The sequence below is a fragment of the Herpailurus yagouaroundi genome, unplaced genomic scaffold (assembly GCF_014898765.1).
Source record: "Herpailurus yagouaroundi ecotype Mexico unplaced genomic scaffold, PumYag 67700, whole genome shotgun sequence".
In the NCBI taxonomy this organism is placed as follows: Eukaryota; Metazoa; Chordata; class Mammalia; order Carnivora; family Felidae; genus Herpailurus; species Herpailurus yagouaroundi.
The window spans coordinates 6168261-6192535 of record NW_024420499.1 but is presented as its reverse complement, the minus strand read 5'-3'; the positions used below and the strand labels follow the sequence as shown (position 1 = coordinate 6192535).

The following is a 24275-nucleotide window of genomic DNA, read 5'->3' as shown; positions in this document are numbered from 1 at the left end:
ATTTATTTGTACGATACAACTTTTTTCATCTTTTATTTGAACCTTTCCATGTAACCTTATGTTTTGATGTCTCTAGGAAATAACATACGTGTCGCAATTTGTCCTTTTTTTTTTTTTTTGCAGTTTGAGGATGCTTGCCTCTTAACACTTTTATTAGTTACTTACCTACCTAACTTTTTAGTAACAATATTTTCAAAAATTGAAAGAACATGCCATGAAAAGCACTGTATTGTCCCTGTAGATTCAATACTTGTTAGCATTTTGCCATGTTTACTTTATATTTTTGTCTCTTGCTCTCCAATATCTGTGTATGTGCAAGTTTAATGATTATGTAAGTAATTTGTGTGTATATAAGGTGTGTATAAAGTGTGTAAAAAACTTTATACACAAGCATACACAAGAAGTAAAAAAACACTTACTTTTGGTAAGCCATTTAAAAGTAATTTGCACATGCCATGTACATTATATACCTAAATACCCCAGCAGGCATCATGTCTCACCAAAGGAGAAGGACATTATACTACATAAACATTATCATTATCACACTTGAAAAAATTAACACTGATTTTAAAGTATAATTTAATATTCAGATGTCCCTAATGGTCCTAAAAAGTCTTTTATAGCTGTTCATATCCTACATTTGTTTTACTTTCTTAAATTTTTAAAAATCTGGAATATGTTGGAAGAAAATTTACTATAGCTCTCTCATGTCTCTGTATATCTCGAGAGGAGTGGAGCTGGCTCTTTGTTCCGGATCATCTTTTCAAAGGTATTTGTGTAGTGAGCAACTTGGAAAATAGAAATAGTATTTCTATTTGGAGGAAAAACCAGGTTTGTTTACTGTCTAGTATAATAAAGGTAACATCTCAGAGCAAAAGTCAAACAAGTTTACTGTCCTTTATAAAATATGTTGGTTTTCTAAACATTCAGTTTTTCTACTAAACAATAATATGTATGTGAAGGCATTACCTTGTCGTTTTCATATCACCCTGTGGGAACTGTGGTTCAGGGAAGCTAGGGCCACTGCTGTGAATAATAAATTATTGTCCCTGGTTAAAGAGTCTTGTATTTTCTGCCAATATCCATGAAACTATGGCAGGCTAACAGGTTAGCTTCCAACTAGGGAAAAATCCCAGAACCTTGATTATTCTTGATAGAATAGACTTCTCACATGACACTGATTTTTTAACAGCTTCATTGAGATATAATTTACATATAATTTACCCACTTAATGTTCACAGTTCAATACTTTTTAGAATTTTACCAATATCCATTTTTGAACAGTTTAATCAACCCCAAAAGAAACTCTTAGCTGTCACTCGCTATGGTCCCCCAACTACTGAGCCCTAGGCAACCACAAATCCAGTTGCTGTCTTTGTAAGTTTGACTTTTCCTGAAAATTTCATGTACATGGAATCATTCAACATATGGTATTTTGTCTGTTTTTTTTATACTTAGCATAATTTTTTTAAAGTTTATCCATGTTATAGAGTGAAACAGTACTTCTTTTATTTTTATTGGTGAATAATATTCAGTTGCATGCAAATACTACATTTTGGTTGTCAGTCCACCAACTGATGGACATGTGGGTTGTTTTATACTTTTTAGGCCATTCTGGATAACGATACTATGAATATTCATGTATATATTTTTGTGTGGATATATGTTTCTATTTTGCTTATGTATATACCTAGGTGTGGAATTGTAGAATTGCTGTGGGTCATATGTTTGTTTGAGAAACTACCAGATTGTTTTCTAAAGCAATTGCATCATTTTGCATCCCCACCAGCAATATATGAGGGTTCTAATTGCTTTGGAATCATTGTTAACACTTGATGTTATATATTTTTTATTATAACAATCCTACTGTGTGTGAACTTCTATCTCATTGTAATTTTGATCTACATTTCCCTGATTCCTAATGATCTTGAGCATCTTTTTATGTGTTTAGTGAACATTTATATTATCTTTTTTGGAGAAATGTCTATTTGTATTCCTTTTCCCATTTTTATTTTATTTTTTTATGGAAAAAAGGCTTCCTATATTACTCTCCTGCATCCTTCTCCTGCCAGTTTCTCCCAGTTGTGTCATTATTTAGCTATCAGAGTTTATAACTTGTACATGCTGTTCTATCATAATAATTAATTCTCCTAGGATTTGCCTTCAGAGTTAATCTAAAATTTGATAAAAAATGGACAGCAATATAATTATGTAAATATCAGTTATACTTAGAACTTCATATTATGATTGGATTCAGAGACAAAAAATTATAATTTTAAGCCACAAAATCTATGCAGCTCAAACTAGAGTCTTGAATTATAGTCAAATGTAGCCTTACAAATTCACTTGGTTTCTGTCCTATTTGGACCATGACTTTCTTTTATAGATCTTTTTCTGAAGACTTTGCCTTTATTTTTCTTGTTATCATTAAAAAATACCTCCTTCCTCTCATCACTAATTTATTTTATTTTATTATTATGATTTTTTTAATGTTTATTTATTTTTGAGAGAAAGAGAGAAAGAGAGAGAGTGAGAGAAGGGGACAGGCAGAGAGAGAGGGAGACACAGAATCTGAAGCAGGCTCCAGGCTCTGAGCCGACAACACAGAGCCCAACGTGGGGCTCGAACCCATGAACCACGAGATCATGACCTGAGACGAAGTTGGACGCTTAAGTGACTGAACCACCCAGGTGGCCTTCATCACTAATTTTTAACCCAGTGTCTTAACTAACTTCCTCATTGAATGTAAGTATTAAAATATTTCCAAATTTACACATAGAGATATACAAAGTCATTTTCCTAAGACTAGCATGTGACATTGCTTTTTCTCTCCTGCCTTACCACTAGGTATTTTTTTATCTTTGTCATTCTTTATATATATATATATATATATATATATATATACACACACATATATATATATACACACATATATATATACACACATATATATATATACACATATATATATAATATTTCAAAATTGAGTTGATTTAATTACCAATAATTATAAATATTTATTTTTTTCACTTTTTCTGTTCTCTCTTGCTTATGTATTTATTTATTTATAAGTATAACATACTTCTAACATACAGTGTTGTGTTGAGATGTACAACATAATGGTAATTCTGTACATTATGCAGTGCTCACTGCATTAAGTATAGTTATACCAAACAATATTTTTAAAATATTATTGACTATATTCCCTATGCTGTACTTTTCATTTCCGTGACATATTTATTTTGTAACTTTATCTGTTTTGCTTAGCCCCCAACCCTACTCCCCTCTGGGCAGCCACCTATTTGTTTTCTGTATTTAAGAGTCTGGGATTTTTTAGTCTGTTTTTTCCTTTGTTCATTTGTTTTGTTTCTTGAATTCCACATATGAGTGAAATCATATGGTATTTGTCTTTCTCTGACTTATTTCACTTAGCATTATACCTATCCATCCATGTCATTGCAAATGACAAGATCTCGTTCTTTTTCATGGCTGAGTAATACTCTATTGTATGTATCTATCACATCTTCTTTTTCTATTCATCTGCTGATGGACATTTTGCTTCTTTTGGCCATTTTTAAATTTGGTTATTTGCCAGTAAGTTAATAAGAGTTATTTACATATTCTGGATACACACTCCTTATCATGTACATCATTTACAAATGTTTTCCCACTTTATGGGTTGTCTTTTCACTATCTTGATAGTGTTCTTTGAAGCACAAATTTTTTGTAACTTGATGGAAATTTAAAAAAATAAATTTTTATGAAATTTAAAAAATAACTATTTTTTCTTTTGTCATTTGTGCTTTTGATAATGTATCTAAGAAGGCTTTGACTAACCAAAGGTCAGGAAGATTTACTCTTACATTTTCTTTTAAGAGTTTTATAGTTTTAGGGGCATCTGGGTGTCAGTTGGTTAAGGGTCCAACTCTTGATCTTGGCTTAGGTATGATCTCACAGTTCATGAGATTCGGCCACATGTTGGGCTCCATGCTGACAGCGTGGACCCTGCTTGGGATTATCTCTCTCCCTCTCTCTCTGCCCCTCTTTAACTTGTACTTGCACTCTCTCTTTCAAAATAAATAAATTTTTAAAAGTAAAAAAATATTTTTATAGTTTTAGCTCTTGCATTTAATCTATGATCCATTTTGTTTTAATTTTTATGTATGGTATGAGGAAGAGGTCCAAGTTCATTCATTTGCATACGAATATCCAGTTGTCTCAGCACTATTTGCGGAAAAAAACTATTCTTTAGTAAATGTTCTTGACTCCCTTATAAAAAACAAATTCATCATATTTTCATGAGTTTATTTTGGACTCTCATGTCTATTCTGTTGATTTATGTCTGTCCTGATGCTGGCACTGCACTGGTTCGATTATTGTAGATTTGTAGTAAGTTTAGAAAATGGGAGATGTGAATTCTACATTGTTCTTTTTCAAAATTGTTTTGACTTTTGAGGTACCTTGCAATTTCATATAAATTCCATATCAATTTTAGAGTCAGCTTGTCCATTTCTGCAAAAAAAAGGTAGTTGAACTGTGATAAAGATTGCTTTGAGTCTGAAAAAAGTCAGAAGCATTATTATTTTTGCAATATTATATCTTCTGATCTGTGAACATAAGTTATTTTCCATTTGTTTAGATCTTATTTAAATTCTTTCAATAATGATTTAGTTTTCATAGTAAAAGTTTTATATATCTTTAGTTCAGTTTATTCCCGAGTATTTTATTCTTCTTCACACTGTTGTAAATGGATTTTTACTTAATTTCATGCTAGTGTATAGAAATACAATTGATTCTTTTGTATACTGATTTTATACCTTGTAATATTGTGAACTTATTTATTAGCTTTAATGAGATTTTCTATGTACAAGACTATGTTATATGTGAATAGAAATAGCTTTACTTCTTCCTTTTTAATATGAATGGCTCATTTTCTTATCTAATTACCCTGGTTAGAACCTCTAGAATGATGTTTGAAAGAAGTAACAGAGTAGACATCCTTGTCTTGTTCTTGATCTTGTAGGGAAAGGATTCAATCTTTTACCAGTTAAGAATAATGTTAGCCTGAGGAAGTTCCCTGTTCTTACTACTGATGTTGGTAACAATGTCCCCTCTTTCATTCATGATTTTAATAATTTGAGTCTTTCAATTAAAAAACCCATTAACTTGAGTCTCCCTCTTTCTTTGTGCCTTGTCAATTTTGTCAATCTTTTCTAAGAACCAACTTTTGGTTTCTTTGCTTTTCTCTATTTCTCTATTTTTCTATTCTCCATTTAATTAATTTCACATATTTATTATTTTCTTCCTTGTACTTGCTTCAGGTTAGTTTCCCTCTTTTCTTTAAAAAAATTTTTTTAACATTTATTCACCTTTGAGAGACAGAGAGAGCACAAACAGGGGTGGGTTAGAGAGAAAGGGAGACACAGGATCCAAAGCAGGCTCTGGGCTCTGAGCTGTCAGCACAGAGCCCAACTTGGGGCTTGAACCCACGAACCATGAGATCATGACCTGAGCCAAAATCAGCCACTTAACCAGATGAGCCACCCAGGTGCCCTTTCCTCTTTTTTCTAATATCTAAAGGTAAAAGATTAGTTTATTGACTTGACATCTTTTTTAAACCTAGGCATTTACTAATATAAATTTCCTCTAAGCAATGCTTTAAATGCATTCCATATGTTTTGGTATTTTGTGGGTTTAGTTTCATTTTTTTCAAAGAATTTCTAATAATACCTTGTGATTTCTCCTTTGACCCAAAGGTTAATTAGGAATAAATTGCTTATTTTCTGCATGCTTATGAATATTCTAGGTTTCTTCCTGCTAGTGATTTCTTTTTTTAAATTTTTTAAAAGTTTATTTATTTTTGACAAAAGGAGAGAGTGCATGTGGGAGAGAGTCAGAGACAGAGGGAGACACAGAATCTGAAGCAGGCTCCAGGCTCTGAGCTGTCAGCACAGAGCCCAATGTGGGGCTTGAACCCATGAACTGTGAGATCATGTCCTGAACCAAAGTCAGACGCTTAACCAACTAAGCCATCCAGGCTTCCCATCTTCCTGTTAGTGATTTCTAATTTCATTCCATTATCATAGGAAAACATACTTTGTATGACTTTAATCCTTCTTAAGTTTATTAAGATTTATTTTATGGCCCAACATACGATCTATCCTGCATAATGTTCTATACAATTTTGGGAAGAATGTATACTATACTGCTTTTGGGTAGAGTGTTGAATAGATGTCCCTTAGGTCTAGTTAGTTTATACTGTTGTTTAAGTCCTCTATTTCCTTATTGATCTTCTGCCTTGCTGTTCTGTTCATTATTGGAATTTGGGTATTAAAGTCACCAACTATTGTTGTTGAACTATTTCTCAATTCAATTCAGTCACTTTTTGTTTCATGTATTTTGGGGCTCTGTTGTTAGGTGCATTCATGTTTATACTTGTTATGTCTTGTTATGGTGATTTGACTCTGTTATCATTATAAAATGTCCTTCCTTATGTCCAGTAATAATTTTGTATCTATTTTGTCTGTTATGAGTATATCCACTCCAACTTTCTTATGGTTGCTATCTTAGTTCATGCTGCTATCACAAAATACCACAAATTTGGTACTTTATATACAATAGAAATGTATTTCTCACAATTTTGGAGGCTGAAATTCTAATATCAGGCTGCCAGCATGGTCAGGTTCTGATGGGAGCCCTCTTTTGGCTTGCAGGCTGCTGATTTCTTAGATCTTCACATGCCAGAAAGAGGGCTAGGTAACTCTTTGGCCTTTTCTCATAAGCACACTAATCCTACTCCGAGGGCAGTGCCATCGTGATCTCATTACCTCCCAAAGTCTTCTCCTTCAAATACCATAACATTGGGATTAAGATTTTAACATATGAATTTGGCAGTATTGGAGAGGTATTGGGGATAAACAGACATTTTGTCTATTGCTGATGCTGTTTGCCTGATTGTATTTCTATTTTATTTTCAGGCTTTTTGTATATTTTAATCTAATGTATTCTCCTATAGACATCATTTGATCCTGCTTTTAAATATGGTCTGACAATCTCTGAATTTTGATTGGCTTGTTTAATGCAGTCACATTCAGTGTTATTATTGATATAATTAGATTTTTCTCTGCCTTTTTTGTTTTTGATATTTTTCATGCTTTTTTTTGTTCTTCTGTACCTCCTTTATAGCCTTCTTTTTTAGGAAGTGAATACCTTCTAGTTAAATATTATAATTACTTTAATGATTTTCTTCACTGTATTTTTGAGTTATTTTCTTACTGGTTGCTGTAGTGCTTACCATGGGCATCATAGCCTGTCAGAATCTACTTAAGATTTACAGCAACTTAATTTCAGTAAGATACAGAAATATCACTCCTCTGAAACTCTATTCCTTTTTTCTCCTTTTTATGCTATTATTGTTATACATATTATATCTATATAAGTTACAAACTCAAAAATACATTGTTATAATTAGAATGTCCCAAGTAAACTCAAGTTCCTTAGAGAGAGCTTCAGAAGTCTCTGGTTTTATGGTTCCCCTACCCCAGCCCCACCAACACCCAGGTAAAACCTCCATGACAGTGTTCCAGAGTGGGGTGCAGGAACAGTGACCTGCTTCTCTCGAAGTGACACTCTGCTTTAGGAGCAGGGGCACAGGGAAGGACAGTAGCATCTGGTCTTCTCAACTTGCTTCTGCTAGTATCCACCCTGTGCGCTGTGAGTGAATTGTGGTAAGGGCAGTTGAGTACAGTACTCTCAGTCGGCCATACCTGGGGTAGAGTTTTTGTCTTGTGAGTTGAGGGTATGTGGAACACAAAAGCCTTAGAATTCTCAGCTATTTAAAGTTGGAATAGAGCTTTTACAACTTCGAACTGGTCAAGGGGGAGAATGAGAAATGCTGATGACCTGTTCTAGTGAGATACTGTAGTACTCAACTCATAGCTGGAGGGAGGGAGAAGGAGCTCCAGGTTCATGTCTGCTTCCACCTTGTGTGGAGCTTTTGTCAAGCTGAATAGAGAAAGGGGAGAGGAAGGGGCTGGGTCATGGCTAAAAGGCCATAGATTCTTGTTCTTCATAACTAAGATGTAGTAAATTTTGTTGAATGGTGTTTCTTCATTTGCTGTAGGTTCTTAGGGTAATATCCAGAGACATAAATTTTGTTTTTCCTAAATGTCACCAGCTCTTTTCGTTTGCTAGGGAGACGATACACAGAGCTCTTCAAGCTGTCATTCACAAAGCCAAGGCATGGCATTGACTTTTTGAAGAGTCCATGGTAGTTGTGCTTCATATGTACCACATTCCAAATTTGTCTGATTATTTCCTTGTATCATGTCATTTTACAATTAATTATACTTGATGTAATTACTGATACATTTCTTTTATTTTTCTTGTTTTTTCTAAGATAGCACTTTCTCTCTTTTGCTTTTTTTGGATTTATTAAATATTGTCCCCTCCACTCCTTTAGAATTAACACCTCACTTACCTTCTTTTAAGGTTTACCCTAGGAATTAGAATACCTAAATTGTATGCTTACCTTATCAAAGTCTAAAGTAGTCAATACCTATGCCTGTTTTCTACACAATTACAATAACCTTAGAAATATTTTAACTTCAGTCATCTTCTCCTGATTTATAATGTGTTATCACTGTGATTTTCTTTTAGGTCTGTACTTTTGAACCCTGTGGCTCTCTTTATAATTGTGTTTTATAGTTACTACTTGTTTGCATTTACCCATGAATATAACACTTTTTTTCTCCATTACTTTTGGTATTTTAGACTTCCCATTTCAATTGCATTTCCTGTCATATGAAGGGAGAAGATATTAAAAGGTTTTGAATTTCATTTTGTGTAGTCCTGCTAAGGACCTACTTTCTCAGTTTTTATTTGTCTAAAAATGTCTATTTTCACCTTCCTCTTGAAAGGTATCTTTACTGGGTAAAAAATATAAGTTGACAGTTTTCTCTCAGCATATAAAGATGCCATTCTAGTCTTCTGGCTTCCATTGTACTTCTGAGAATTAATCTATAAATAATTGCCACTCCTTTGAAGGCAGTCTCCCTTGTCTTTCTTGATATTTTTAAAGCCTTGTCTTTGATTTTATGTTCTGAAGTTACTAATTTGTATCTAGTGTACAAATTTTTGATTTTTCTTCCATTGGATCTTTCAGACTTCTTGAATTACAGATATTTTTAATTATTTCTTGAAAACCCTGTCATTATCTCTAATTATTGTCCCTGCTCCATTCCTTCTTTCACCTCTTCTTCTGTAAACCTGATTACCTATATGCTCTCCTTCCTCACTTTGCTTCCATGCTTCTTCACTATCATTTCACATTTTTCCTGTTTTATCTCTATAAATACATTATATCTATACATTATAGATAATTTAGATAATTATAGATATATTTATAATGTATAGAAATACATTATATCTATAATACATTATAGATAATTTCTTAACTTTGCCATGTTTTAAACTGTCTCTCAGCTATATGCAGTCTGCTGTGAAGCCCATCCACTGAGTTTTAAATTTCATGGTTTTTAACTTCTAAAATTTATATTTTATTTCAATTCAGCTATGTTACCTTTCTTTTTTTACAATTTCTTGGTTCATTTATTATTTTCAAGTTTTAAAATATCTATAATGATTATAAAAATAGTTATATATTTTGTGTCTAATAATTCTAATACCCGAAATTGCTGAGCAGCTTCTGCTGTCAGATGTTTCTCTAGGTTTTTGCTTATGGTATTTTGTTTCCTTGTGTGCTTAGTGATTTTTGAATAGGATACCTTATTTTCCTTTCAAGAAAATTTTGGGGGGGGGCACCTTCAACTCAGGTCATGATCTCACAACTCATGATCTCACAGCTCTGGGTTCGAGCCCCATATTGGGCTCTATGCTGACAGCTCAAAGTCTGGAACCTGCTTCAGATTGTGTGTCTCCCTCTTTCTCTCTTTGCCCCTCCCCTTCTCACACTCTGTCTCTTGCTCTCTCTCTCTCTCTCTCTCACAAATAAATAAACATTAAAAATATTAAAAAAATTTTTGAATTCTTTGAAGTTTACTATGAAGGTATATTCTTCTACATAAGATTTGTATGTATTTCTGCCCAGCCTCTGGGAGATCAAAGCAATAGGAGTCTACTCTAAGCAAATTTGTAATTCGAGATTACTGGGTCACCCAGCTAAATGCTAATTTGGATTGCAGATCTGTATGTGGGCCAGTTTGTGGTTATACTTTCTCAAAGATGTTTTCCCCCTGTACTTCTCTGCTAAGTGCTAAGGTATCTTTCTTAAAATTCCCTAGGGATGAAATCCATCGGGTACTTATATAATACCTTTACACTGAAGAAGTTGTGAAACAAGAATCTTAAATTCTCCAGTTTTGCTAAATGCCCTCAGGGCAAAAGTAGTTTCATTGGTCAGTTTACTGTTATTTTTTTTTTTTCTCTAGATTTTGGCCTGATACCTCCTTTTGTGCTTCTCTTTGATGCTTTAAGACATATTTACATTTTAAAAGCATTTTTAGTTTCTTTCTTAAGCAGGCATATCAGTCAGGATACTTAACTAGTCACATTATTGGACTATTTCTTATTTTTCTATGCCATTATTTTGTAGTTTATATAGCTTGAATCACTGTATCAGAATTACCTGGAGATGTTTATTAAAATTTTGGATTCTGGTAGCCAATTTCAAGCTTATTGAAATAGCATTTATAAGATGGGATCCTAATACCTGAATTTTTGTGAATTTCTTTAAGTGATCTTAATACATACAGAAGTTTGCTTTCATTTCCACTTTTAATTCTCATATCTGTTTCTTTTTCTTTTTTTTTTTTTTTTTTTAACCGTGGGGGCCTGAGATCTCAATTCATTGTTTTCTATACTTGTCCTAGCACCCTCTGTTGAACAATCCATTATTTTCACATTTATTGGATAAAAGTCAATTTTTATCATATAATGTGTGTGTGTTTCTGGTCTTTTTGTTATAGTTCATTGAGTTGCCTGTTCTTTGAACAACACCATACTGTTTTAATTATTGTAGCTTCGTGATGTGTTTTACTATGTGATAATAAGAAATCTTCCATACTTTTTATTATTTTCTCCCTAAAAATTTTAAAACATTACTATAGTTGCATCATTTGCTTGTTTTAACAGTGTTCAGTGACTTTGCAGAATTAGTTTTTCCAGTTTTTTAAAATATTTTCTTTCTGGGGCGCCTGGGTGGCGCAGTCGGTTAAGCGTCCGACTTCAGCCAGGTCACGATCTCGCGGTCCGTGAGTTTGAGCCCCGCGTCAGGCTCTGGGCTGATGGCTCGGAGCCTGGAGCCTGTTTCAGATTCTGTGTCTCCGTCTCTCTCTGCCCCTCCCCCGTTCATGCTCTGTCTCTCTCTGTCCCAAAAATAAATAAAAAAACGTTGAAAAAAAATAAAAAAAAATATAATAAAATATTTTCTTTCTTTGGCCTTATCTCCTACTATACTTTTCTCATATGGATTTAAGAAGTCCTTAGACTGAGGTACTTAATATTTAATCTGGCTCTTTGCCCACAAAAATTTTGTGTTTTGATTTTAGTACTTAGCATGGGCATTTTTCCTCTAGATATCTTTCTGTTCATTCTTCAAAATTGAAGTTGATTTATTTACCTTCTCTACTTAGCTGTTAGTGAACACTCCACACTCAAGGGAGTCCTCTTTGTTAACTTTGATAGCAATTATTGACTATACCATTCATTTTTACTTGGTAAATCCTACTGAATCACATACTGTAAGATCTGGAAGCTTCCTAAAGAGGTTATATCATCCATTTGTCATTTTACCAAAGAGAAAATTGAGGTCTAGGATATGGGAATGATTTGTTTATAGATTCCTTTTTTTATATATTCTTTTTTTAGAGTTTCCTAATGATTCAATTGCTGAAGTAAACTCAGAATGTATTTCTTGTGTTTTAGAGCTCATTCTGTTACCATTGTCTCCTATGTCATTATTCCATTGTATTTAAATTTTATTTTTATTTATTTAGGCATAGGGTTTTTTGGTTTTTTTTAACTAGATTGGAAGTTTCTTAAAGACAGCACTCGTGTCTACACATTTTATGGTACAACTCATAGCCCTAAAACTGTGCTTTGTGCTTATTGGGCACCTAATTAATATTAATGGCTGTTTGTAAAAAAACATGTTGCTGCATTAACCTAAGGTCAAATTGGGGCTATTTCCATGTGGGCATCACTGTTATAACTGTATGAAAAGTGGCATCTAGTGGTCGGTGTGTGTATTACAATTGGCTTTAAAAACAAAAAAAGCCAGAGTACCAGTGTCATTGTAAAGTAGGTGGAATAAATAGAATATAAATTACATTTTAAAACTGAATTCAAACAAATATCAAATGTTTTAAGTAGTGACCTCTCTAAAGCATAGCTACATTTGAAGTAATAAGTGAAAAAAGGTGAAATTACTGATTTTAAAGAAAAATTATGTATAAAATTACCTTTGAATTGACATGCACACTTATTCAAAGTTATATTGTTTGTTTACAAATTATATTAGAAGTTGCAGGATATTGTTGGATACTTAGAAGTCAAAAATATTATAAGTAAAATTCATGTAGTATCTTCTCCATATTAACAAACCCTTTCTGTCTATTGTTTTGCATTATTCTCAGGAGCTTAATTTATGTTTTAAAAAGAAGGATTTCTTAATGAAAGATGAAAATGGAAAGTTGTACCATCTTTTACTTGTAACACCAGAAAACTATGCACCAATATTTACATTTAAAGTGTAGACAGGGGCGCCTGGGTGGCTCAGTCGGTTAAGCATCCGATTTCAGCTCCGGTCATGATCTCTTGGTCCATGGGTTCCAGCCCCGCATCAGGCTCTGTGCTGACAGCTCAGAGCCTGGAGCCTCCTTCGGATTCTGTGTCTCCCTCTCTCTATGCTCCTCCCCCACTCATTCTCTGTCTCTCTCCATCTCTAAAAAATGAAGAAACGTTAAAAAAATTTAAAAAATAAAGTATAGACATACATTTCAAAGTCAAATGTTAATTGTTTTTAAATGTATAGCCATTTTGTACACTATCCTTTATCCTCCATTAATGCTTGTAACTGATTATTGATAATATGCACAATCCAATTCAGTGAATATGACCATTGACAGTTCTCATCTTGTGAATTGGTATCTTCTAAAATTTGTAAGCTTATACTTTGGAATCTACAATTCATGTTTACACAAAAAAGTTATACATATTAAATTAACCTCTGTTACTGACACACTGTAATGTAATTTTTCTGTATGGAATTATCCTTTCCATTAGAGAGCAGTGATGTACGGTCTTTGCATCTCTACCTACACCTAATGTGACATAGTGGCTGGCATATAACAGGTGATCAATAAGTATTTGTTGAATTAGTTTTATATGTTGGAAAGAGCTGTGTCTTCATCGTGTTTATTGCTTAACCAGTTTTCTGGCCTCTAATAATGCTCAATTCATGTTTGATGAGTAAGTCTGTATAAGTCCATTTCACTTGTAATGTAGTTGATGTATAATACTGAAACCTAATATCAACTATGTATGATGAATAATAGCTGCATAACAGCCTTTCGATTAGAAATGTCAGGAGCATCTGTTACAGGAACAGCAACTTGCAGAGTGAGAGATTACCCCCAACATCAAACCATTGTTGTTTGCTCTTAATCAGGAAAAGGAGTTCCAGCATCTGGCTAGCTTCTAGTTGCAGCTGAGTAGATTAGGAGTTATGACTAGAAAGATGAGGTCAGTAATTTGATAAGGATTGGGGAAAGTATTCTGGTAGTGGTTGGAGTAAAGAAACACAGGGAATGTTGGGAAGGACACTTAGGTACTTTTTAAGTCACAGTTTTCCAAGGCTGAGCATTGATACACATTATTTGGTATTTACATCACATAAAAGTTTCTCTTATTTAATGAAAAGTATACCTTGGGATGAGCACTGGGTGTTGTATGGAAACCAATTTGACAATAAGTTTCATATATTGAAAAAATAAATAAATAAAAATAAAAATAAAAAATAAAAGAGATCCCCAAATCAAAAAAATAAAAATAAAAACAAAAATAAATTAAAAAAAAAGAAAAGTATACCACCTTACTGTCCATAAATGGAGAGCTATCTACATAGGTTAATCTAACTACTATTTGTTTTTCTAAGGAGTTAGCTTTATGTTAGAGTATAAGGTAGATCTGGATGGCAGAAGTCACCTATTATCTTCTTCTCTTATGGGTTCTTATTTTATTTTTTAAGATTTTTATTGTTTTTAACTAATCTCTGCACCCATCGTGGAGCTCAAACTCACAACCTCGAAATCAAGGCTCCACTGACTGCTCCACTGACTGAGCTAGCCAAGTGCCTCTCTTATGGGTCCTTATTTTGGAGGAGGATATTTTTCTGGCTTCAAGACCTCAATTCTTAATATGAATAAAGGAATTTATTAGTAGTGGCTTTTTAGAGGATCTAGGCTGTGGGAACAACATTTGTGGTAAAACTTGTTGGAGTCATTATAGACTGAACTACTAGCAATGAGAGAATGGGAGCGAAGAAAAAAAGTTGGTAAAAGATAGCATTACATATTTTATGCTCCATGATTGCTCACGAGTGCAGAGAGTCAAGCAACTTCGACTGTCAGACATCTTTAGCTAGTCACCAAGGTCATTGCTAATACAGATTGAAAGGTCATTTCTTGAATGTGATGTTAGGAGAAAGAAAAGAGTTACTAAGAGCTTGGACAAATGGCAAATAATATTACAGGGAAATTGTTTGAATTGCTTTTTAATTTTTAGTATCTTTTTAAAAGGATATTTTTCACTTTAAAATTATGAAAGTTATATCTGCTCGTTATGAAAAGATCAAATGGAAATGTGTACCATAAAAGGTGAAAGCTTCCCCAGAGGTAACTATTGTTTGCAATTTGGTATATATCTGTTCAGATATTTTTCTGGTATTAGTTTTACAAATTTGGATTGTTGAGTTTAGTTGAGGGGTAAGTCAGAGACTGATTTTCAGGTTCATATTTAATAATCTTTCTCCCTCTTTTTCTTCCTTATAGGCTTGCTATGGTTGTTCTCCAGGATCAAAATGTGACTGTAGTGGTGTAAAAGGAGAAAAGGTGAGATTTGAGATGAGCCTTTGAAAACTTAGTAAAACCAGTAAAATAGTGTTTTAATATGTTTTTTTTTAAATCAGGGCTTCTACCTCAGCATCTAAGTAAATAAAATGAATTCTACCATACTGCTTATTTTAGATAATTATAAGGATTAGACTATATCTCAGGAGTTAGCAAACATTTTCTGTAAAAGACCATATAGTAAATATTTTAGGTTTTGTGGGCCACATAATATCCCTATCACACAATTTTTAACATTTTTTTTAAAAGTCCTTTAAGAGTATAAAAAATGTCTTAGCTCTTGGACTGTACAAAACAGACTTCTTACTGCATTTGGTCTGAGAGCTGTAGTCTACTAACCTATCTATGATCAGTCTTGTTAAAACCACTAACTTAATAGGCAAAAGAAGAAAAAAACACTAAGAAAGAAACTAACATTTATCAGGCTACTCATCTGTATTGAGTTTCATACTAGCCAATTTCATGTATTTTTATCTAGTCCATGTAAGTTAACGATTAGTGAACCTCTATTTTTATTTCACTTTTCTAATAGCAGCACCTCTATTGTATACAGACGATAATTACAAAGTAAGTATTGGTGGGGCACCTGGGTGTCTCAGTCGATTAAGCATCTGAGTTCGGCTCAGGTCATGATCTCAAGGTTCATGAGTTCGAGCCACACGTCAGGTTCTGTGATGACAGCTCAGAACCTGGAGCCTGCTTCAGATTCTGTGTCTCCCTCTCTCTCTGCTTCTCCCCTGCTCATGCTCTCTCTTTGTCTCTCAAAAATAAATAAACGTTAAAAAAAATTTTTAGGGGCGCCTGGGTGGCGCAGTCGGTTAAGCGTCCGACTTCAGCCAGGTCACGATCTCGTGGTCCGTGAGTTCAAGCCCCGCGTCAGGCTCTGGGCTGATGGCTCAGAGCCTGGAGCCTGTTTCCGATTCTGTGTCTCCCTCTCTCTCTGCCCCTCGCCCGTTCATGCTCTGTCTCTCTCTGTCCCAAAAATAAATAAATGTTGAAAAAAAAATTAAAAAAAAATTTTTAAAAACAAAACAAAAAAACCTAAGTATTGGTGAGGATTAAGTAGCATAAACCTAGCCACTCTGAATCAATGACTGACAGTGAAATTAGAAGATTAAAACACGATAGCAAATTGTGCTAGGAGAAATGGGTTTATACTCTAGTCTTCACTGTCTAGGGCTTAATAAATATTTTTGAATGAATCAGTGAATATTTCTAATTATATATGACAAATTTTAGGATATTATTTCAAGAGCATATTCCATTTAGGGATATAGAATGTCTACTAGCACATTAAAGATGTTTAAAAGTCCTGGTATAAAGAAACTTATTTGTTTTGCAATGCTATATTTCCAAGTTCCATTTGACCCACTTCTTTCTAACAGAACACCTATTAATAATAATTGAATTGTGTTATCTAGAACACCTATTTTTTAAAAATTTTTAAGTGTTTATTTATTATTTTTTGAGAGCCAGAGAGCGTGACCAGGGGAGGGGCAGAGAGAGAGGGAGACACAGAATCCGAAGCAGGCTCCAGGCTCTGAGCTGTCAGCACAGAGCTCAATGTGGGGCTCAAATTCACAGACTGTGACATTATGACCTGAACTGAAGTCAGACGCTTAACCGACTAAGCCACCCAGGCACCCCTAAAACACCTATTTAAATGACATTAGTTTGAGGGAAGTAGTTTTATTTATTTTTTTTTTATTTTTTAAAAGTGTTTATTTATTTTTTAAAAGTGTTTATTTATTTTTGAGAGAGACAGAGTGCGAGCAGTGGAGGGACAGAGAGAGGGAGACACAGAATCCGAAGCAGGCTCCAGGCTCCTAGCTGTTAGCACAGAGCCCGATGCAGGGCTCAAACTCATGCCTGTGAGATCATGACCTGAGCCAAAGTTGGACGCTCAACCGACTGAGCCACCCAGGCACCCCGGGAGTAGTTTTATAGTAAGGGTGCTTTCTGTAGTGATAAAAAGAACAAAAGAGATTCATTTCTGATATTGGCACAGTGATTTTTATCAGACTAACTCTTCTTAAAATAAGAAGTAAATACTCTGGACAAAAATAACACCTACTTAATGGTCATATAGTGACTGAAAGTAGGAAAAAGTTAGAGAAGATTCTACTCTTGAAAGAAAGGGAGTACACTGAGCAAGTTTGCACTTAGGTGGCTTTTCTCCTGAGAACACCCTTGAGTCTGCTTGGCAAAGGATGGCTAGAATCCAGACTAAAAGCCACAGTCTTCTTGGCTTGAGAAGTTGGGGAAAAAGTTGAGGATTCCAGAATGACTGGAAAGTGATAGGAGATATGCTGCAATAGAGGGAGCCACAGAGAATGGAGCCCAAAAATTTCCCTATAAACCCAAATTCTTGATTGAGTCCTGAACTTTATATGTGTAGGGGAGGATTCACACAATCCACCAAAAGGAATAGCTGGAAGGCTGCGATAACTGAACATAGATTTAACTGCTGTCCACTGAAGGGAAAATATAATTTTTAAGTTTTAGTTCACCTGAGTTTACTATTTTCTAAAGCAAAAGTTCAATACTCTTCCAAGGAAGAAAAAAGAACCTAGGATGTCTACAACATACAATGTCTAAAGTGCTATTAAAAATTATAGGCATGAGAAGTAACAGGTAATAGTGATCCATAGTCAAGAAGAAGACTCATGAATGAAAACTAATTCTGAAATGACACCTATTAAAATTTGTAGATAAAGATTTAAAGCAGATAAGATAAATATATTTGTTGATTTAAAGGGAAATGTGCTCCTAAGAATGAATAAATAGAGCATCACAATAGAGCACTGGAAACTAAAAATAATGAGGAAAATCTAGATTTGAAAAGCAAAATAACAGAAAGAACAATTTACCAGATTGGCTTATAACAGCAGAATGATGACAGTGGAATAGAGGGTCAGTGAACTTAGAGATGAATCAGAGCAAAAATGCAACCTGAAGAACAAAGGGAAAGAATAGGGCCTCAGTGACCTCTAGGACAATAAAAATGGTTTAATGTAAATGTAAACGGGGTCCCCTAACAATGGGAGAGATAAAACAGGGGAGAAAAAGGAATAAAAATTAATAGGACAGTGGTAATAGCAAGAATTTTGCACATTTGGTGAGAAATATAATTTTTTTAAATATGAAATTAATTGTCAAATTGGTTTCCATACAACACCCAGTGCTAATCCCAACAGGTGCCCTCCTCAATTCCCATCACCCACCCTACCCTCCCTCCCACCCCCCCATCAACCCTCAGTTTATTCTCAGTTTTTAAGAGTCTCTTATGGTTTGGCTCTCTCCCTCTCTAACTTTTTTTTTTTCCTTCTCCTCCCCCATGGTCTTCTGTTAAGTTTCTCAGGATCTACATAACAGTGAAAACATATGGTATCTGTCTTTCTCTGTATGACTTATTTCACTTAGCATAACACTTTCCAGCCTCTACTACAAAGTTGTAAGCATCAAGACAGCATAGTATTGGCACAAAAACAGACACATAGAGCAATGGAATAGAATAGAGACTCCAGAATTGGACCCACAAAAGTATGGCCAGCTAATCTTTGACAAAGCAGGAAAGAATATCCGATGGAAAAAAGACAGTCTCTTTAACAAATGGTGTTGGGAGAACTGGACAGCAACATGCAGAAGAATGAAGAAATATAAATTTATAGATATAAGAAATTCAGTACATTACAAGCAGAATAACAACAAAGAAAACTATACTTAGACACATCATAATGAGTCTACTGAAAAATCAGATTAAAAGAAAATATTGAAGGAAGCCAGAGGAAAAAAAATACACATTACCTAAAGAGGCACAATGATATGAATGATGACGGGCTTCTCATCAGAGAGAATGGATACTGTACAACAATGTAAAAACATCACTAGAGAATTTAAAAAATCTGCAAACACAATTGTTGTATACAATTAAAATATACATAAAAATAAAGGCAAACAAAGAAACAAAAACTGGACTTTTTTTCCCTTTTTTTTTTTTTGAACGTTTATTTATTTTTGGGACAGAGAGAGACAGAGCATGAACGGGGGAGGGGCAGAGAGAGAGGGAGACACAGAATTGGAAACAGGCTCTGAGCCATCAGCCCAGAACCCGACGCGGGGCTCGAACTCACGGACCGCGAGATCGTGACCTGGCTGAAGTCGGATGCTTAACCGACTGCGCCACCCAGGCGCCCCAAAAAACTGGACTCTTAAATACAGAGAATGAAGTGGTGGTTGCCAGAAGGGAGAATGAGGGAGGGATGGGTTAAATAAGTGGAGGGGCTTAAGACGTACAAATTTCCACTTATAAAATAAACAAGTCATATAGATGAAAAGTGCAGCATAGGGAGTATAGTCAACAATATTGCAATAACATTTATGGTGACAGGTGGAGACTACACTTAGGGTGAGCCTTGAGTAATGCTGAGAATTGTGGGATGGAGTTAAAGCAGGGCCTAGTGGGAAAGAATTTTAAATACCTATGTTAAAAAAGAAGAAAGATTTAAAATCAATGATCTAAGTTTTCCACTTAAGAAGCTATAAAAGGACAAGTAAATCAAATTAAATTTTTTAATATAATAAACACAGATGTATCAATCATTTTACTTTATTTAAAAAAAAAATTTTAATGTTTATTTATTTTTGAGAGACAGAAACAGCACGAGTCGGGGAGGGGCAGAGAGAGAGGGAGACACAGAATCTGAAGCAGGCTCCAGGCTCTGAGCTGTCAGCACAGAGTCCGACGCGGGGCTTGAATTCACAAATTGAACCATGAAATCATGACCTGAGCCACAGTCGGACACTTAACCAAATGAGCCACCCAGACGCCCCTCAATCATTTTTCTTTAATAAGTAGCAAATCATGGCCAGTTATATTTCACTTCTACCCCATCCCCTTTGCCAAAACACATATTAGATTATTTTGAAAGGAATCCTAGATTTCATCCATAAGTATCTCATTGTATATCTTTAATATATAAGGAGTTTTAAAACCATAACCAAAAATACCATTATTATACTGGAAGAATTAACGTTTCCTTAATATTACCAAATATATAGTCACTACTAAAATTTCCTTGGTGGGGGTGCCTGGCTGCCTAAGTTGGTAGAGGCTACAACTCTTAATCTTGGGCTTATGAGTTGAAGCCCATGTTTGCTCAATTGAATTTCATCAAAATTAAGAACTTAGTTTTTCTGAAGACATTGTTGAGGGAATGAAAACACAATCCACAGTCTAGGAAAAAATATTTGCAAATCACATATCTCCTAAAAAGTCTTCTATCCAAAATACATAAAGACATTTCAAAAGTCAATAATAAAACAAGTATCCCAAAATAAAATTAAATTAGAAACAAAGCGGCAAAAGATTTTAAGGTACTTCACAAAATAAGATATGTATATGGCAAATAAACACATTAAAAGTTACTCAAAATTGTTAATTAGGGAAATGCATAATAAAACCATAATAAGATACCACTATAAACCTACTAGAATGTCTAAATATTAAAATACATCCATACTAAGTATAGGTGAGGATGTGAAGCAACTAGAACTATTATAGATTGCTTTTTTTTTTTCTTTAAATTCAAGTTAGTTAACATACAGTGTAGTCCTGGCTTCAGGATTGGAACCCAGTGATTCATTTCTTACATATGACACCCAGTGCTCAACCCGAAAAGTGCCCTCCATAACGCCCATCACCCATCCCTCCACCCACCTGCCAACCAGCAACCCTCAGTTTGTTCTCTGTATTTAAGAGTCTTTTATGGTTTGCCCTCCCTTTCGGTTTTTATCTTATTTTTCCTTTCCTTCCTCTATGTTCGTCTGTTGTGTTTCTCAAATTCCACATTTGAGTGAAATCATATATTTGTCTTTTTCTGACTGACTTATTTTGCTTAGCATAATACACTCTAGTTCCATCCATGTTGTTACAAATAGCAAGATTGCTGATGCAAATACAAAATGATGCGAACACTTAGGAAAAAAGTTTGACAGTTTCTTTAAAAGGTAAGCATAAACCTATCAGATGACTGTCCTTTCCTAGGCATTTACTGATGAGAAGTGAAAGCATATGTCCATACAAAACTTGTACATGAGTTCATGGTAGCTTTATTTGTAATAACCAGAAACAGGAAACTCAATTGCTATTAACAGGTGGATGATGGGGCGACTGGGTGACTCAGTTGGTTAAATGTCCGACTTCAGCTCAGGTTATGATCTCATGGTTGAGCCCCACGTCAGGCTCTGTGCTGACAGTTCAGAGCCTGGAGCCTGCTTCAGATTCTGTGTCTCCCTCTCTCTCTGACCCTCCCCCATTCATGCTCTGTTTCTCTCTGTCTCAAAAATAAATAAAACATTAAAAAAAATTTAACAGGTGGATGAACCAACAAATTGTCATATATTCATACAATGGAATACTACTCAGCAATAAGAAGGAATGAACTATTGACATAAACCACAACATGTCTAAATTTCAAAATAATTATGCTGAATGGAAAGTTAAACAAAAGAGTACATTCTGTATAATTCCATGTATATAAAATTCTAGAAAATGAAAATTAATTTATAATGACTGAAAAGAAATCAGTCATCACCTGGGGTGGGGGATGAGTAGAGGCATGAGGAAAATATTATAAAAGAGAACATGGAAAATTTTTTTATATTTATGATGTTCACTTCAATATTTTTTTATTTAAAAAAATTTTTTTGAGTTTATTTATTTTGAGAAAGACAGAGAGAGGGAGACAGAAACAGAGACAGAGTCAGAGAGAGAGCAAGCAGGGGAGGGGCAGGGAGAGAAAGGGAGAGAGAGAGTTCCAAGCAGGCTCTGAGCTGTCAGCACAGAGCCTGATGCGAGGCTCAAACCCCCGAACCCGTGAGATCATGATGTGAGCCAAAATCAAGAGTCAGAAGCTTAACTGACTGAGCCACCCAGGCGCCCCAACTTCAATATTGGTTTTAATTAAAGACTTACTTTTTTAAGAGCAGTTTTAGGTTGACAGTAAAATTGAAAGAAAGATACAGAAATTTCGCCTATACCTCTGGCTCACACATGCATACATGCATAGCTTCCCTAATGAGAGTGGTACATTTGTTACAATTGATGAACCTACATTTGATATATCATTATCACCCCAAAGTTCAAGTTTACCTTAGAGCTCATTCTTGGTGTTGTACATTCTGTGGATTTGGGCAAGTGTATAATGACATGTATCCATCATTTTATTATCGTATGAATATTTTCACTGCCTTATAAATCGTTTGTGCTCCACCTGTTCAACTTTACCATCCCCACCCCTGGAAACCACTGATCTCTTTACTGTCTCCATAATTGTATTTTCCAGAATATCATATAGTTAGAATCATACAGTGTGCAGCCTTTTCAGATTGGCCTTTTTCACTTAGGTAATCTGCATTTAAAGTTCCTCCATGTCTTTTCATAGCCAAATAGTTCATTTCTTTTTAGTGCTAAATGATAGTCCATTGTCTGCATGTGGCAGTTTCTTTATCTGTTCATCTGCTAAAGGACATCTTGGTTACTTCCAAGTTTTGGCAATGATGAATAAAATTGCTATTAAGCATACATGTGCAGTTTTGTGTGTGTGGATGTAAGTTTTAAACTCCTTTGGATAAATACCAAGAAACATCATTGCTAGATCATATGAGTATGTTTAGTTTTGTAAGTCACTGCCAAACTGTCTTGCAAAGTAGCTGTATAATTTTGCCTTCCCACCAGCAATGAATGAGAGTTCCTGTTGCTCCACATCTTTGCCAGCCTTTGGTGTTGTCATGGTTTTAGATTGTAGCCATTTTATTGGGTATGTGGTGGTATGCAGTTGTTTCAGTTTGCATTTCCCTGATGCCATATTGTGTGGAGCATCTTTTCATATGCTTATTTTCCATCTGTATATCTTCTTTGATGAGATATCTGTTAAACTCTTTGGCCCATTTTAAAATCAGGTTTTTTGCTTTCTTATTGTTGACTTGTAAGAGTTGTTTGTATAGTTCAGATAATTTTTCTTTATCAGATGTGTCTTTTGCAAATATTTTCTCCCAGTCTGTCTTATCTTCTCATTCTCTTAACACTATCTTTCACAGAGCAGAAGCTTTTAATGTTAATGCAGTTCAGCTTATCAGTTATTTCTTTCATGGATTATGCCTTTTTGTATCTAAAAAGTTGTCACCACACCCAAGGTCACCTAGATTTTCTCTCCTGTGTTATCTTTTAGGAGTTTTATAGTTTTCTATTTGATCCATCCTGAGTTAATTTTTATGAAGAGTGTGAGGTCTCTGTCTAGATTTTTTTTTTACATATGGATGTCTAGTTGTTTGAGCAACATTTGTTGAAAAGACAAGGAAATTTTTGTGAGTGATGGATATGTTCATTATTTTGATTATCACCTATGTGGAAAAAAATTTCAAATTGTATACTTTAAATATGTGCAATTTATTGTACATTAATTGTACCGCAGTAAATCTGCTTTTAAAAAGTAAGATTGATACAGAAATAATAAAATATGTCAATTCTGGCAAAGAAATGTGTCCAAGTGCACACTGCTAAAAACAAAACTTGCTAGACTCCTGATGGCAACAAGAAATTAACCAGCTGACAACCTAAAATTCATGTCATGTACATTGTAACTATGTTTATCATGGTGAACATAGATTAATGTATAGAATTGTCAAATCACTATGTTGTACACCTGCAACTAGTATAACATTGTATGTCAACTATACTTAAATAAAAATTATAAAGTAAAATAAAATTCATGTCACACTGACACATTATCTTTTTTTTTTCACATTTCAAAGTACTATTTATTTTTTCGGGTTTTAAAAGTAACACATATTCAGAGTAGAAAGTGTAGGAAATGAGGAATAACATAAGGAAAATAAAAATCATCCCCAAACCCACACCTTATAGCTAAACATTATTTTTTTTTAATATATGAAATTTATTGTCAAATTGGTTTCCATACAACACCCAGTGCTCATCCCAAAAGGTGCCCTCCTCAATACCCATCACCCACCCTCCCCTCCCTCCCACCCACCATCAACCCTCAGTTTGTTCTCAGTTTTTAACAGTCTCTTATGCTTTGGCTCTCTCCCACTCTAACCTCTTTTTTT

The 24275-nt window shown here is 34.4% G+C and overlaps 1 protein-coding gene across 8 annotated transcripts in view; it reads left to right on the top strand.

Annotated features, from left to right (window-relative positions):
* Window positions 1-24275, top strand: part of COL4A5 (collagen type IV alpha 5 chain) — a 269256-nt gene that overhangs the window by 82224 nt on the left and 162757 nt on the right. For all 8 annotated transcript variants that reach the window (XM_040468444.1, XM_040468445.1, XM_040468446.1 and 5 more), the window contains exon 3: window positions 15068-15128. In XM_040468444.1, the coding sequence (XP_040324378.1) occupies window positions 15068-15128 (61 nt within the window). The remainder of the gene's footprint in view (window positions 1-15067; window positions 15129-24275) is intronic.